Below are 16,054 nucleotides of genomic sequence, written 5' to 3'. Positions count from 1 at the left end.
GAAGATCCGCCTGCACTATACCCCTTCTGCCATGCCGCCTTGCTTCTGTAGTAATCACTTTCGCTAACTTGTCTAATACCGGGTAAATATGGCAGCCGGACTCCCCCCACCGTTACGTAGCTGCCTTCTTCTTCAAATGATCATCAAATCAGAATCCAGTCCTCGGACAGAAATTGCACGCGCTTGCAATTTCTGTCCGAGGACTGGATTCTGATTCTGATCTGATAATATAATATACCTTAAATTAAAAACCTACCTGTGAAACAAAATTAAAAGTTAAAGGGACAGTCAAGTCCAAAAAAAACTTTCATGTTTCAAATAGGGCATGTAATTTTAAACAACTTTCCAATTTACTTTTATCACCAATTTTTCTTTGTTCTTTTGGTATTCTTACTTGAAAGCTAGACCTAGGAAGACTCCTATGATAATTTCTAAGCCTTTGAAGGCCGCCTCTAATCACATGCTTTGTATTTGCTTTTCACAGCAGGGGAGAGCTAGTACAGGTAAACCCTATAGATAACATTGTAAGCATGCCCGTGGATTGTGGCAGACACTGCACTAATTGGCTAAAATGAAAGTCAATAGATAATAAATAAAATGTCATGTGATCAGGGGTTTGTCAGAAGATGCTTAGATACAAGTTAATCACAGAGGTAAAAAGTATATTAATATAACTGTGTTGGTTTTGCAAAACTGGGGAATGGGTAATAAAGGGATTATCTATCTTTTAAAACAACAAAAATTCTGGTGTTAACTGTCCCTTTAAGCTTAAACTAAAAAAAAACTAACATTACTTATTTAAAAAAAATAATAATACAAAAAATAAAAAAGCTACATTACAAAAAAAAACCTAACATTACTAAAAATAATAAAACCCCCCAAACCCCCCCCCAAAAAAAAATAAAACCCCCTAAACTAAAAATAAAGTACCAATAGCCCTTAAAGGGGCCTTTTGCAGGGCATTGCCCCAAAGCCAACAGTTCTTTTACCTTGAAACCCCCCACCTATTACCCTGGATGAAGATTGGAGAAGAAGCTCCGCCGATGAATGAAGATGTTTCGCCGCCGGGATGAGGATGGATCGCCACCCTTCATCATTGGTGAGTACCAATTTGGGGATTAGTGTAAGGTGTTTTTCTTCTAAGATTAGGGAGTTTTTTATTTTTTGGGGGGGTCTGAAAAAGAGCTGAATGCCCATCCAAATGCCCTTTTCGGGGCAATGATTAGATTAGGTTTTTTTAGTTAGATTTTTTTATTTTGTGGGGGTGGGGGTTGTAATGTTAGCGGGTAATTGGTGGGGGGTTTAGGTAAAAGAGCTGTTAGGTGGGTTTTTTTGTGTGGGGGTATGGAATAGGAATAATTTTTATTATTTTGGATAATTTGTTTGTTTTTGTAATGGTAGCTTTTTTATTTTTTGTAATTTTAGTGTTTATTTTTTTTGTAATGTTAGGTTTTATTATTTTTAGTAATGTAGCTTTTTTGTTTTTTGTATTTTTTTTTTAAAACAAGTAATGTTAGGTTTTGTTTTTAGTTTAAGCTTAGGTTTTAATTTTGTTTCACAGGTAAGTTTTTACTTATTTTAAGGTAGTTAGTATATTTTAAAGGGATACTAAACCCACATTTTTTTCTTTAATGATTCAGATTGAGCATTCAATTTAACAAACTTTCTAATTTACTACTATTATTAAATTTTCTTCGTTCTTTTGCTATCTTTGTTTAAGAAGCAGAAATGTAAAGCTTAGGAGGTGACCCATTTTTGGTTCAGGACCTGGGTTATCCTTGCTTATTGGTTTGCTAAATGTAGCCACCAATAAGCAAGCACTCTCCAGATTGCTGAACCTAAAATGGGCTGGCTACTAAACTTTACATTCCTGCTTTTTAAATAAAGATATCAAGAGAACAAAGAAAAATTAATAATAGCAGTAAATTAGAAAGTTGCTTAAAATCGCATGCTCTATCTGAATCATGAAAGAAAAAAATGTGGGTTTAGTATCCCTTTAACCCCTTAATGACCGGACCATTTTTCAATTTTCTTACCCTTAATGACAATGGCTATTTTTACATTTCTGCAGTGTTTGCGTTTAGCTGTAATTTCCCTCTTACTCATTTACTGTACCCACACATATTATATACCGTTTTTCTCGCCATTAAATGGACTTTCTAAGGATACCATTATTTTCATCATATCTTATAATTTCCTATAAAAAAAATATAAAATATGAGGAAAAAATTGAAAAAAACACACTTTTTCTAACTTTGACCCCCAAAATCTGTTACACATCTACAATCACCAAAAAACACCCATGCTAAATAGTTTCTAAATTTTGTCCTGAGTTTAGAAATACCCAATGTTTACATGTTCTTTACTTTTTTTGCAAGTTATAGGGCCATAAATACAAGTAGCACTTTGCTATTTCCAAACAACTTTTTTTCAAAATTAGCGCTAGTTACATTGGAACCCTGATATCTGTCAGGAATACCTGAATATCCCTTGACATGTATATATTTTTTTTTAGAAGACAACCCAAAGTATTGATCTAGGCCCATTTTGGTATATTTCATGCCACCATTTCACCGCCAAATGTCATCAAATAAAAAAAAAAGTTCACTTTTTCACAAATTTTGTCACAAACTTTAGGTTTCCCACTGAAATTATTTACAAACAGCTTCTGCAATTAAGGCACAAATGGTTGTAAATGCTTCTTTGGGATCCCCTTTGTTCAGAAATAGCAGACTTATATGGCTTTGGGGTTGCTTTTTGGTAAGTAGAAGGCCGCTAAATGCTGCTGCGCACCACACGTAAATTATGCCCAGCAGTTAAGGGGTTAAATTAGGTAGCTTGTAGGGAGCTTGCAGGGTTAATTTTAGCTTTAGGGTAGAGATCAGCCTCCCACCTGACACATCCCACCCCCTGATCCCTCCCAAACAGTTCTCTTCCCTCCCCCACCCCACAATTGTCCCCGCCATCTTAAGTACTGGCAGAAAGTCTGCCAGTACTAAATAAAAGGAGTTTTTCTTTTTTTTAATAAAAAAAAATAAAATGTTTTAGCTGTGATGGACTCCTGCCTTAGCCCCAACCTCCATGATCCCCCCCCCCAGCTCTCTAACCCTCTCCCCTACCTAATTGCCGCCATCTTGGGTACTGGCAGCTGTCTGCCAGTACCCAATTTGCCCCCCAAAAAAGTGTTTTTTTTTATCTTTTATTGCCAGTTTAAATTTTTCTGTAGTGTAGCAGCCCCCCACAATACCCCAACCCCCTCCCCCACCCAGATCCTCATATATTTATTTTTTCCCCCCTCTTCCCTCCTCATTGGTGTCAGTGTGGGTAGCTAATCGCACGCGCACCCGCGCACCCGCACGCTCCCGGCACCCGGCGTGCACATTGCACTTACAGGAGCCGGATGCCGGGTAGCGATGGGCCGCCCACCCGCCTCCCTGTTGCGCTCCCACCCACCAACGAACCGGCACCATCGCTACCGGTGCAGAGAGGGCCACAGAGTGGCTCTCTCTGCATCGGAGTCTTCTGAAAGGGTATTGCAGGATGCCTCCATATGGAGGCATCACTGCAATACCCTGAGAGCTGCTGGAAGCGATTGCGATCGCTTCCAGCACTCTCTTAGACAACTGACGTACCAGGTACGTCTATTGTCATTAACTGTAAGTTAATGCATGACGTACCTGGTACGTCAGTTGTCATTAAGGGGTTAAATTTAATTTAGGTGTATTTTAATTTTGTTAAAGTTAGGGGTGTCAGGTTTAGGGGTTAATAGTTTAATTTAGGTATTTGTGTTGTGGAGGGATGGCAGTTTAGGGGTTAATAGTGTATTTTATGGGTGTTAGTGTACTTTGTAACATATTTTTGATGTGTGAAACTTTTTTGTTTTGCAAAACACATAACTACATATCTTTGAATGTGGAATGGATCGGTGCGGAAAAGCCACAACATATCAAGTATGTGACCATTCCACATGCAAAGACCATTTTTTGCGTGCGGGAAAGCCATACCGCGCAACTTGTAATCCAGGCCACCGTATTTAGCAGATCGATGACAAATCTGGCTTCCTCCAATTGTTGTGTTCCCCATCTGGCGTCCAGCTCATGGGGCATGCTATGATTTGGAGGAAGCTGGATTTGTCATCGATCTGCTAAATACAGTATTAGATGCAGGCGGAGGAACGGCGGTCTGTTTACCATAACTCAGTGATAAATATTTTAAAAAACGAAGGATCTTTCAAAATGTTAATGAATTAAAGTGCCCCTGTTTTAAAGATTACTTTTATATAATGGTCAGTAAGTTGTTAATTCTCTTGAGTTTATCATATCACTTTCCTACAATGGAAGCCCTTTCTGTGTGTTTGAGCACAAGCATCATACGGCGCATGCTTATTGGGGAGGCAGTGACATCATACTTGCTTTCGAGTGAGCACTTGAACTTTTACCCTTTTGCTTGACCAGGTCCTTTCTTGTTTAAATTACAGACATTCCTAACCCACTCATAGCCTAATTATATTGTTCTTTGCTTTCTTTCACTGGTTTGCTAATGTTAAATAGATAATTATGTGTAATTTAGATTTGCTTTATTGCTTTTGCATCTGTTTAGTAGTTAATAGAGTCAAAATTGTCAGACTAATGTTATTCCTTTAATGATATTATAAAGGCTGCATATAATTAGTTGCATAGTGGCCAAAAGAGAATTAGTTTTATACCCTCTTAAAAAGCATAGCAGTTTCAGCTTTTGGTTTTCTGTTTGAAAAATCTTCTTCATTGGTGAATGCTATATAGAGACTTAAGCCAAGATATGGTATATTATTTTAATAGTAACCGCTATTATCTTGTAGTTAAGTCAGATGCCTGTGTACTCTGAGTCCCCTGGTGGAGAAATGCGCTATTTAAATTATTACACATATCATTATTTATTAGAATAATAATAAGCATAATTCACTGCCCAAGACTTTTCAGTACATCATTAATCAGTTTTTTCCTTTGCCTTACATTTCAGGTCACGTCTTCGATTTCCTTCTAGTAAGATTGCGCCAGTGCTGAGCTCATCTGATACACAGGAGAAGATTGTATACTCTGTGAGAGAAGGAAGCACGGTGAGGACAAAAGCTAAGATCCAACTGCTGAGTGAAACATTAACTATAAATCTCTGGCTGATAGATGGAATTGTGCACAACATCCTATAGCGGACAATTACAAGGATATCATGGGGTTGTAATAAGAATCTGATCTTGGTCTGAAAATGCTATTATACATAAAAAAACTCTTCTCAGTGATTTCAATTTATAGTAACATGGAAAAAACAAATATTCTTATTTGTTAAAACCAGAATATAAACATCTGCCTGAAATATGTGATTTAACGTTTAGAAACACTGCATTTGTTTTGCAGCTTGTTTGGTTCGCTGCTCCACTTTGCCTCAAATGTACAATATAATTGTATTTGACCAATTAATCGAGCTATGTACATTGTTTACAAAGATGTATAGAAACCCCAGATGCATTGTGACACTGGAAAAGCATGAATGCCCAGACTTTAGTGGGTCAGAGTATGCTTGTTAGCTATGTGTCAAACCTGTGTACTACACATACATACCCATACACCTGTGTACTATACACATACCCATACACCTGTGTACTACACACACACATACCTATACACCTGTGTACTACACACACACATACCTATACACCTGTGTACTACACACACACATACCTTTACACCTGTGTACTACACACACACATACCTATACACCTGTGTACTACACACACACATACCTATACACCTGTGTACTACACACACACATACCTTTACACCTGTGTACTACACACACACATACCTATACACCTGTGTACTACACACACATAGCCATACACCTGTGTACTACACACATACCCATACACCTGTGTACTACACACACATATACCTATACACTTGTGTACTACACACACATAGCCATACACCTGTGTACTACACATACATACCCATACACCTGTGTACTATACACATACCCATACACCTGTGTACTACACACACACATACCTATACACCTGTGTACTACACACACACATACCTATACACCTGTGTACTACACACACATACCTATACACCTGTGTACTACACACACACATACCTATACACCTGTGTACTACACACACATAGCCATACACCTGTGTACTACACACATACCCATACACCTGTGTACTACACACACATATACCTATACACCTGTGTACTACACACACATAGCCATACACCTGTGTACTACACACACATATACCCATACACCTGTGTACTACACACACATACCCATACACCTGTGTACTGCACACACATACCCATACACCTGTGTACTACACACACATAGCCATACACCTGTGTACTACACACATACCCATACACCTGTGTACAACATATGTACCCATACACCTGTGTACTACACACACATAGCCATACACCTGTGTACTACACACATACCCATACACCTGTGTACAACATATGTACCCATACACCTGTGTACAACATATGTACCCATACACCTGTGTACTACACACATACCCATACACCTGTGTACTACATACGTACCCATACACCTGTGTACTACACACGTACCCATGCACCTGTGTACTACACACATACCCATACATCTGTGTACTACACACGTACCCATGCACCTGTGTACTACACACACATACTCATACACCTGTGTACTACATACGTACCCATACACCTGTGTACTACACACGTACCCATGCACCTGTGTACTACACACACATACCCATACACCTGTGTACTACACACATACCAATACATCTGTGTACTACACACATACCCATACACCTGTGTACTACATACGTACCCATACACCTGTGTACTACACACGTACCCATGCACCTGTGTACTACACACACATACCCATACACCTGTGTACTACACACATACCAATACATCTGTGTACTACACACGTACCCATGCACCTGTGTACTACATACACATACCCATACACCTGTGTACTACACACACATACCCATACACCTGTGTACTACACACATACCCATACACCTGTGTATTACACATACATACCCATGCACCTGTGTACTACACACATACCCATGCACCTGTATACTACACACATACCCATGCACCTGTGTACTACACACATACCCATACACCTGTGTACTACACACATACCCATACATCTGTGTACTACACACATACCCATACACCTGTGTACTACACACACATACTCATACACCTGTGTACTACACACACATACTCATGCACCTGTGTACTACACACACACACTCATACACCTGTGTACTACACACACATACTCATACACCTGTGTACTACACACACATACCCATGCACCTGTGTACTACACACACATACTCATACACCTGTGTACTACACACACATACCCATGCACCTGTGTACTACACACGCATACCCATACACCTGTGTACTACACATACATACCCATACACCTGTGTACTACACACATACCCATACACCTGTGTACTACCCATACATCTATGTACTACATACATACCCATACACCTGTGTACTACACACATACCCATAGATTTGTGTACTACACACATACTGTACCCATACACCTGTGTACTGCACACATACACTCACACAAACACACACATATAAATAAATATATATATATACACACACACACAAACGGACACGTGATCCTGTATATATAGACGCACACCTTTACACTTATATACACATGAGCCTCTCTATATACATAGGTACATATCTATACACTTGCATACACACACACGTGATCCTGTATATAAAAACACACACCTATGCACATGCATACACACACGCACGTGATCCTCCTGTGTATATATAGATACACACCTATATACATGCATACACACACACACATACATGATCCTGTAAATATAGACACACACCTATACACTTGCATACACACGTGATCCTGTATATATAGACACACACCTACATACATGCATACACACACACACACATACATGATCCTGTATATATAGACACACACCTATATACATGCATGCATACACACACATATGGGATCCTGTATATATAAACACAAACCTATACACATGCATACACACACACGTGAATATATATATATATTTATAGTTATATAAAACACACACACACCTGTATACATGCATTCACACACACATACATGATTCTGTATATATAGACACGCACCTATATACATGCATACACACCCACCCACGTAATCATATATATATATAACACACCTATATAAATGCATACACACCCACCCACGTAATCATATATATATATATATATATATATAACACACCTATATACATGCATACACACACATAAGTGATCCTGTACATATAGACACACACCTATATACATGCATACACATACATGATCATGTATATATAGACACACACCTATACACTTGCATACACACATGTGATCCTGTATATATAGACACACACTTATACACATGCATACACACACACACACACACACGTTATCCTGTATATATTTATCCTGTATATATAAACGGACACCTATACACATGGATCCACACACGTGATTCTGTATATATATATATAGACACACACCTATATACATGCATACACACACACACACACACACACACACGTGATCCTGTATATATAAACGCACACCTATACACATGGATACACACACGTGATCCTGTATATATAGACACACACCTATACACATGCATACACACACGTGATCCTGTATATATAGACACACACCTATACACATGCATACACACACGTGATCCTGTATATATAGACACACACCTATACACGTGTATATATACACACATGATCCTGTATATATAGACACACACCTATACACATGCACACACACATTATTCTGTATATATATATATATATATACACACACATGCATACACAATTGTGATTCTGTATATATAGACACACACCTATACACATGCATACACACGTGATCCTGTATATATAGATACACACTTATACACATGCATACACACTGACGTGATTTTGTATATATAGACACACACTTATACACATGCATACACACACGTGATCCTGTATATATAGACACACACCTATACACATGCACACACACATTATTCTGTATATATATATATATATATATATATATATATATATACACACACATGCATACACAATTGTGATTCTGTATATATAGACACACACCTATACACATGCATACACACGTGATCCTGTATATATATATATATATATATATATATATAGACACACACTTATACTCATGCTTACACACACACACACACACACACACATTATCCTGAATATATAGACACACACCTATATACATGCATACACACACATACGTGATTACGTGATCCTGTATATGTATATATATATATATATATATATATATATACACACACACTTATACACATGCATACACACGTGATCCTGTATATATAGATATACACACTTATACACATGCATACACACACCTGATTCTGTATATATAGACACACACTTATACACATGCATACACACATGTGATCCTGTATTTATAGATACACACTAATACACATGCATACACGCACGCACGCAAGAGATCCTGTATGTATGTATATATAGACACACACTTATACACATGCACACACATGATCCTGTATATATAGACACACACCTATACACATGAATACACACACATGATTCTGTATATATAGATACACACTTATATACATGCATACACACACTTGTGATCCTGTATATATAGAAACACTATTATACACATGCATACACACACACACACAAAATCCTGTAAATATAGACACATACTTATACACATGAACACACACGTGATCCTATATATATAGACACACACCTATACACATGTATACACATACACCAGTACACGTCCTCAGAATTCTACTTTCCACAATTCACTTAAATTCTGTCATAGGACCCATGCGTCTTGATAGGCAGTAGCAATGGCACGCCGCTTCTATAAGATCCTTCAGCAAACGTGGTCAATATTGCAGGTTTCGGAAACCCTGTCAGTGGCAGGCATGGAATCCTTCATCCAAAAGCAGGAGAAGATGCTGAAAGAGACAATTCATGAGAGGACACGCTCTCCCAAGGAGCCCAGTGTGAGACATTCGCATACACACCAACCCCACAAAATAGGTAATGTTCTGCGCAAGCGTCTCTCTCGCACAGTATTTTTCATTCTGTTGCATTAACCTCTTGACTGCTAGAGAGAGAATAAATAAATAGTTTATTGCAGACCTCCTTTTCACCATATCAACTGATAGTTAATACCTTTTTATTTGTGTTAGAGCATATTTCAGCTTATTGGCCAAGGAAATATCAGTTGCTTAGTTAATCAGCGGCACATGCATCTCTTCATGGTAATTAAATAAATTTCCCATTGCCTAGTCATTATGAAAATGTACATTATCAATTGGTTGACAAAAGGCTTAATATAGTTATGTTTTTAGCACTGAAACACACCTAGTATAGTGACCTACATTCAGACGCTCCTGAGATCCCTTTGTAAAGGTAAGATTGTGTTCCAAATCCACTGAGCATCACTTCAGATCTATGTTTTAGAGTTTGGTTAGCAGGCGTTCCTGCTATTAGCATATACAATAGCTCACAAAAGTGAGTACACCCCTCACATTTTTGTAAATATTTTATTATATCTTTTCATGTGACAACACTGAAGAAATTACACTTTGCTACAATGTAAAGTAGTGAGTGTACAGCCTGTATAACAGTGTAAATTTGCTGTCCCCTCAAAATAACTCAACACACAGCCATTAATGTCCAAACCGTTGGCAACAAAAGTGAGTACACCCCTAAGTGGAAATGTTCAAATTGGGCCCAAAATGTCAATATTTTGTGTGGCTACCATTATTTTTCAGCACTGCCTTAACCCTCTTGGGCATGGAGTTCACCAGAGCTTCACAGGTTGCCACTGGAGTCTTCTTTCACTCCTCCATGACAACATCACGGAGCTGGTGGATGTTAGAGACCTTGCACTCCCCCACCTTCCGTTTGAGGATGCCCCACAGATGGATACATGCTTGGTCAGTCCATCACCTTTACCCTCAGCTTCTTTAGCAAGGCAGTGGTCATCCTGGAGGTGTGTTTGGGGTTGTTATCATGTTGGAATACTGCCCTGCGGCCCAGTCTCCGAAGGGAGGGGATCATGCTCTGCTTCAGTATGTCACAGTACATGTTGGCATTCATGGTTCCCTCAATGAACTGTAGCTCCCTAGTGCCAGCAGGCCCAGACTATGACACTCCCACCACCATGCTTGACTGTAGGCAAGACACAATTGTCTTTGTACTCCTCATCTGGTTGCCGCCACACACGCTTGACACCATCTAAACCAAATACGTTTATCTTGGTCTCACCGGACCACAGGACATGGTTCCTGTAATCCATGTCCTTAGTCTGCTTGTTTTCAGCAAACTGTTTGCAAGTTTTCTTGTGCATCATCTTTAGAAGAGGCTTCCTTCTGGGACGACAGCCATGCAGACCAATTCGATGCAGTATGCGGCGTATGGTCTGAGCACTGACAGGCTGACCCCCCCACTCCCTTAATCTCTGCAGGTACAAAAAAGAGAGAGAAGTTTGACAGTACCCAGCACTCACAAAACACTATATAGTAACAGTATGCATTGAAAACCGGATTGTGTCAAGAACTGGTTATTAAAACGTAACTTTTACTAATGATAGAATAAAAAGGGTGGTAAATAGTACCAAATGTATAACATAAATATGTGAGACATACATTTAAAACTTAGATTAAGAAACAAATCAGGACTGTGTGTGTGAGACTTCAAAAACAGAATTACTTCCCTTCAAATACACCGTAACCCTCAGGGCTCAGAGAATACACGGATGCATTGTCTGTGTGCATGAGACTTGCTAATTTGTGTTTACCTGGGACCTTTCTAAGCTCATATTGATGTGGCAATTGCCTTCCTTAATCAGTCATTTATAAACCGCTTCCTCTCCTGCTCTAGATACCAGTATTGCTCAGATTAGGTAATGTTGTTGGGGTCAATCCCCTTTTTAGATTAGCTTTAGAGCAATCCGTGTATTCTCTGAGCCTTGAGGGTTACGGTGTATTTGAACTATTACCCAGGGAAGTAATTCTGTTTTTGAAGTCTCACACACACAGTCCTGATTTGTTTCTTAATCTAAGTTTTAAATGTATGTCTCACATATTTATGTTATACATTTGGTACTATTTACCACCCTTTTTATTCTATCATTAGTAAAAGTTATGTTTTAATAACCAGTTCTTGACACAATCCGGTTTTCAATGCATACTGTTACTATATAGTGTTTTGTGAGTGCTGGGTACTGTCAAACTTCTCTCTCTTTTTTGTACCTATATATCTATCAGACAGTCAGCACCCCCCTTCTCCTACACTTCACCAGTGATACTAACTGGTATATAATGAATACTGAATAGATTATATATCTACTATTATTTCAGCATACTATATTATGAAGGGGTTGATATTTGCATAAACAAACACTGTTGCCACTATTTCCTTAATCTCTGCAGCAATGCTGGCAGCACTCATACGTCTATTTCCCAAAGACAACCTCTGGATATGACGCTAAGCACGTGCATTCAACTTCTTTATTCGACCATGGCGAGGCCTGTTCTGAGTGGAACCTGTCCTGCGAAACTGCTGTAAGGTCTTGCCCACCATCTTTATGTAGAGCAACAATTATTTTTTTCAGATCCTCAGAAAGTTCTTTGCCATGAGGTGCCATGTTGAACTTCCAGTGACCAGTATGAGAGAGTGTGAGAGCGATAACACCAAATTTAACACACCTGCTCCCCCATTCACACCTGAGACCTTGCAACACTGAGTCACATGACACCGGGGAGGGAAAATGGCTAATTGGGCCCAATTTTGACATTTCCACTTAAGGGTGTACTCACTTTTGTTGCCAACGATTTAGACAATGGCTGTGTGTTGTTATTTTGAGGGAACAGCAAATTTACACTGTTATACAGGCTGTACACGCATTAGTTTACATTGTAGCAAAGTGTCATTTCTTCAGTGTTGTCACTTGAAAAGATATAATAAAATATTTACAAAAATGTGAGAGGTGTACTCACTTTTCTGAGATACTGTATAGTTGTCTGAGGTGCCCAGTACATGATATCTCGCACATCAAGCAAGAACCGCTAGCAGCGACAAGAAACAATAATTACAACACTCAGATAACACTCTGCAATATGTAATTGCAAAATATTCACGTCTGTTTTGTTGCGGTAATTTAGTTGCGCTGGATATAGTAAAAACTGTGTTCTATAGGCGTAGTCAGAATTTCCTATGACATGGAGAGTCCACAACATCATTCCAATTACTAGTGGGATATTCAACTCCTGACCAGAAGGAGGAGGCAAAGAGCACCCCAGCAAAGCTGTTAAGTGTAACTGCCTTACCCATAACCCCCAGTCATTCTCTTTGCCTCTGTCAATGGAGGTTGTGTGAAGCTTGTGTCTGAAGAATTTAATCCTTTTATGGGTACTTTTCCCTGCAAGCAAGGATTGGGGTCTAGCTGTGTCCACGTCAATCTCTTGAGTAAGAGTTGTGGTGGCTTTTAGCAGTTAAAAGGTGGCAAGGAAGTCCTTTGCTTTACTTTTAACACTTTGCTACCCCTTTGCAGAAAGCCAGAGTTGGTTACTCTGTTCTTTCGTTTCCTACAGGTCTACGACAGCGATTAAGACGCCTGCCACCTAAGGATCAGCATTCATCATGCATTTGGATCTAAGGTATGTGCTTTTACCTTCTAGGTACAGAAGGATATTAGCACTTAGGAGGTTAATCCTCTTTTAGATCCTTCATTTGGGACTTAATACTCCTTATTAGTTAAGGAGTCATATTTAGGACATGGCACTTAAGTTTATAGTATGAGTTATGGGCATTTACTCTTTGCATGGGAGTTTAAAGGTTTTTTAATAAATGATTATTTATTGATCGCCTTAATTTTTATTGCGTTTCTGGGGTAGAGGATTATTTGCTTTACTGGGCTACCGGAATTCTTCTATGTAACAGTAGAGGAGATTGCTGCTCAGTTTTTATACTTATAGTCAGTTTACATGGTCTTATAAATATAAGCCGTTTTTAAAACTGCAGTTGTTTTCGCTCTCTTTTTAGAGTGGAGTACATTTCTGTGTCGCAGTTGATTTTTGTCCCGATCACATGTAGACCGCACTTCCACTTTTGCGGAGCGGTTATACAGATTGGGCAGCCGTCTTTGGTCCTGCCTGGTCTTTTGTGAAATTGGCTTCTGTTTTTCAGCAATAAGTAGTTTTCCAGAGACAAATTTCTAGTGGGACATTCTTCTGACAGGTAGGAGCCTCAGGCATCTGAGGCAGTTTTATTAAAGTGTTTTTTTGTTTTATTTCTTTGCCTGATGATTTAAAATAATCTTCTGAAGCATTAAGTTTTTCTTTTGCATTAAGAATCTCTATATATAAGAATCTCTATATTTCTACATTACTTGTGGGACCTCTATCCAGACTATGGACCCAGATCAGGATCAATCTATCATCTATGGCTAGATGTTTACTTTGCTTAGAAAACCAGATTGTCCTACCTATGCAGTTTTGTTCTGCCTGTTTAGCAAAGACTTTGAAATATAAACAAAAAATTCTCTCTTCTGAGCCAAGTGTCTCTCAGGATTCTGCTGTGCATGATATGCCTCAGCTTTCTCCTCAGACGTCCCAAACCTTAATTGTTTCTCATACTGTGCCATCTGTGTCCTCTCATCCACCTAGGGGTGTTTATTTACCTGGGGATTTTACTGCTCAGGTTTCTTCTGCTGTAACTGTGGCTTTGTCAGCTTTCCCTGCATTGGGTAAGCGTAAGAGAAAATCTAAACATTTGCCTGATACTAAGGCTTCTGATTCTAGGACTGCTTTAGCAACCCTTTATCAGATGTCTGATGAGGAAAATACTTCAGTAGCTTCTGAAGGTGAGATCTCAGACTTCAACACTTAAGCAGAGAAATCTTCAGAATCTGAGGAGGTTAATTCTAGATTTAAGATTGAACACATCCAGTTACTATTGAAGGAGGTCCTAGCTACCTTAGACAACTCTGAACCTTCTGTTGCTGTCAACCCCATGAAGTCTTCTAAATTGGATAGGGTCTATGATTCCCCATCTTCTGAGAAAGTTTTTCCTATCCCAAGGAAGATGTCTGAAATTAAATGGGATAAGCCAGGGGTTCCTTTTTCCCCCTTCCCCAGTTTTAAGAAGATGTTTCCTGTAGTGGACTCCATTCATGACTTATGATGCACTGTTCCTATAGCATGCAAAGAGAACTACCATTCCCATAAAGGATAGTTGCTCTTTTAAAGACCCAATGGACAAGAAGCTATAGGCTTACTTAAAAAGGATGTATATTCATCAATGGTTACAGTGGTAACCAGCAGCAATTATTGCCCGGTTGCGGGAGCTGCATCTTATTGGTGCAATGCATTGTCTGATCTTATTACACAGGAAACTACAATAGAGTAGATCCAAGATCGGATCAAAGCTCTCAAATTGGCCAATACATTTATCTGTGATGCCAATATGCAGATAATTCGTCTGGGAGCTAAGATGTCTAGCTTCTCAGTATTAGCCCGCAGGGCTCTGTGGTTAAAATCTTGGTTGGCCGATGTCTCTTCTAAGGCTAAGCTTTTGGCTTTACCTTACAAGGGGAAGACTCTGTTTGGACCTGGTCTGGCAGAGATTATTTCAGATATTACAGGTGGAAAGGGATCTTTTCTACCTCAGGACAAGAAGAATAGACCTAGAGGTCGTCAGACCTCTAATTTTCGTTCCTTTCATAATGTTAAGGAACTAAATTTCTCCTCTTCCTCTTCCAAACCTGATCAACCCAGATCTTTTTGGAAATCCAACCAGCCCTGGAATAAGGGAAAACAAAACAAGAAGCCCTCTGCTGACTCTAAATCAGCATGAAGGTTCTGCCCCCAATTCCAGTGTGGATCA

The 16,054-nt window shown here is 39.0% G+C and overlaps 1 protein-coding gene across 1 annotated transcript in view; it reads left to right on the top strand.

Moving 5' to 3' along the window:
* The window catches only part of SNX19 (sorting nexin 19), a 212,328-nt gene that overhangs the window by 124,766 nt on the left and 71,508 nt on the right, over positions 1-16,054 (top strand). Inside the window, exons 7-8 of the mRNA XM_053691505.1 lie at positions 4,999-5,095; positions 10,054-10,198. Of these exons, the coding sequence (XP_053547480.1) occupies positions 4,999-5,095; positions 10,054-10,198 (242 nt within the window). The remainder of the gene's footprint in view (positions 1-4,998; positions 5,096-10,053; positions 10,199-16,054) is intronic.

Source organism: Bombina bombina, chromosome 8, assembly GCF_027579735.1.
Source record: "Bombina bombina isolate aBomBom1 chromosome 8, aBomBom1.pri, whole genome shotgun sequence".
Lineage (NCBI taxonomy): Eukaryota > Metazoa > Chordata > Amphibia > Anura > Bombinatoridae > Bombina > Bombina bombina.
The sequence above is the reverse complement of the archived record's forward strand: the minus strand, read 5'-3'. Positions and strand labels throughout refer to the sequence as shown.